At 45.9% G+C, this 2,700-nt stretch overlaps 1 protein-coding gene across 1 annotated transcript; it reads left to right on the top strand.

Moving 5' to 3' along the window:
• Nucleotides 1-965: 965 nt before the first annotated feature.
• LOC104211167 (uncharacterized) lies at nt 966-2,167 on the top strand. Its single transcript, XM_009760174.2, has 2 exons — nt 966-1,053; nt 1,518-2,167. Exons 1-2 carry the CDS (start codon nt 966-968, stop codon nt 2,165-2,167), a joined length of 738 nt encoding a protein of 245 aa, XP_009758476.2.
• Nucleotides 2,168-2,700: the final 533 nt, after the last annotated feature.

Raw genomic sequence — 2,700 nt, 5'->3', positions numbered from 1 at the left:
TATTCTCATCTAAGATTTATCCCTTCATCTTTGATTGATTTGTTCCAAAAAGTTTCAATATCTTTTGAGTCAAACAATTTAGCGCCGTCTGTGGGGATTTCTATAGCTGAAATCGTAGCTTTCATCTAGATTCTTGAAAGAAATAACCACCTCTCTTTAGCTCCACAAAGGCCAACAATGGCAAGAAAGGGAGAAGCAAAGCTAAAGGCAATAGTTGGTGTCACGAACAACCTCCTAAATTCCCTCAATGATGCCAGTGGGGAAGATAACGAAAACGCAACACCAAGTGCTACACCTGAAGGAGAAATCTCACCTCATTCGCACGAAGGTGTAACGGTGTCACGCGAGAGGGAAACCTCAACATCCACAGCAGGAGAAACACCATCGGCCGTGAAAAAGCTATTAGAAGAATGGCTAACAAACACCTTGAGCAGCATGCTCGAGAAACCCGTTCAGGGAGATATCGAAGACACATTACCCGCAGAAACCGCAGTTGTCGCCGATGAGCCAAGCACTATGCGAATGGGTAACACTCGTACTGTTGCCGATACAGGCAACGATGCACTTACGGTCATCTTAAAGAAAATGGAAGAGATGAAAAATGAGAACAAAACACTCCGCAACCAAATGAAGAAACATCAGGAGAGGGTTGATAAAATACCAGGTGTTCTGAAGTTGTTACCAAAATGCTATGTGGTTCGATTCGTCGAACAGCCATATAGGGAAGGGGCAGCTCCCCAATCTATTCCAAAGACCTTCAAATGCCACCATATTTGAAAATATATGATGGTACCATGGACCTAGAGGATCACTTAATCCATTACGTTACCGCAGTAAAAGGTAACGATCTATCAAAAGAACAAGTACCGTTTGTGCTACTGAAAAAGTTCGGCAAAACTCTGACAGGAGAAGCGTTGACATAGTATTTCCAACTACCAGCACGATCGATATTAACATTCGAAGATATGGCAGATAAGTTCGTTAACGCTTACGCGGGAGCGAAAAAGGCCGAGGCTAGGGTCAATGATATCTTCGCCGTCAGGCAAACGACGGGTAAGGGATTTCGGGATTTTCTAGCCCGATTCAACAAGGTAAGGATGAGCCTACCAAACGTGTCAGAAGGGATGGCAATAGCTGCCTTTCAAAATGGGCTAAGCAGAGACGGGTTAAAAACAACCAAAAAGCTAATCAGTAGACTCATGAAGTACCCCCTACAACGTGGGAAGAGATACACAATGCCTATTGTGCCGAAGTGAGGGCAGACGAGGATGACTTGAATGGCCCGCTTCAGCGATTAACATCAGTCCAAACCGAGAGAAGGAGAGATCGTCGCAACGACAGGCGAAGGGATCAACTACCACGTTTCAATCGAGAAAGGCACCAGCCTTATATCCGAACATCCAATCTGCCTCTTCCATGACATGCAGATGTCGCGCCTCGACACACCGCACCCCTCCGAAACGAAAGAGATATGCCTCTATTGTTATCCGCTCATAATTTTTGTGTTTCTCCTTCAGAAATAGTGTACGCACTGGAAAAGCTCGGCACGAAGGTGCAGTGGCCGCAAAAGATGAAGTCGGGTCCGAGCACAAGGAGGTCAAACGTCCTGTGTGAATTCCACCAGGAAAGAGGACACAAGACCGAAGACTGTATAGGTGTGCGACAAGAAATAGTAAGAATGTTAAACCAAGGATACCTGAAAGAGCTGCTGAGCGACAGAGGACGGGCCAATTTCGCTCGAGGGCGCGATCAACCTCAAGGACTTCCAAAATCACCATCACCAGCTCGTACCATACAAATGATCATTGGCGGCAGCGACGACACAGTAATCAACCATGTGAAATTCACCACCACGCATAAACTCAAACGGACAGTTGCCCACGAACGCTATGACGGCCTCGAAGACGTTATCATTTTCGATAAGTCAGATACCAACAATTTGTCTTTCCCTCACTATGATTCTTTGGCTATAACTTTACGCATCGCGGATACCGATGTAAAAAGAATAATGGTGGATAACGGAAGCGACGCGTGTATTGTTTACCCACGAGTTCTCATGCAGATGTGGCTCGAGGATAAAATAATACCATGTTGCATAATACTAATGGGTTTTAATAATGCAGTGGAGCGAACATCTGGGGAAATAGTGCTACTCGTCATGGCATGAGGGGTCACCCTGGAAACGACATTCCATGTCATGAATCAGGAAACAGCCTACAACGCCATCATAGGACGCCCATGGATACACGACATGCGAGCCGTCCCATCAAGTTTCTATCAAGTAATCATATTTCCCACCCAATGGGGGTATTCAGCATCCGAGGCGAGCCACACACCGTCCAAGAATGCTATCGGATCGCCCAAGATTACACACACACCAAACAACTAAAAGGGGCAAGTGCAGAGGCATAGCAATCAGCCATGTCGGGAACCAAACCCGACGTACAAGTAGAGGTCATCAAAGACTCGGACATCGTAGAAGCTTGCAAGGTAACCGTAGAAGATCTCGATCTCGTCCAACTAGACAACACTAATAGCACAAAAAAGGCTTATGTTGGAAACTACCTCTCGGAACCAGGTAAATATCGTGAGTTTTTAACTAACAACGCCGATTTGTTTGCCTTTTCCCACTCAGATATGCTAGGAATCCCAAGGGATATCGCCACACACAGACTGAATGTCGATCCGCTTTACCCGCCA

The sequence above is a fragment of the Nicotiana sylvestris genome, chromosome 1 (genome assembly GCF_000393655.2).
Source record: "Nicotiana sylvestris chromosome 1, ASM39365v2, whole genome shotgun sequence".
Classification (NCBI taxonomy): domain Eukaryota; kingdom Viridiplantae; phylum Streptophyta; class Magnoliopsida; order Solanales; family Solanaceae; genus Nicotiana; species Nicotiana sylvestris.
The sequence above is the reverse complement of the archived record's forward strand: the minus strand, read 5'-3'. Positions and strand labels throughout refer to the sequence as shown.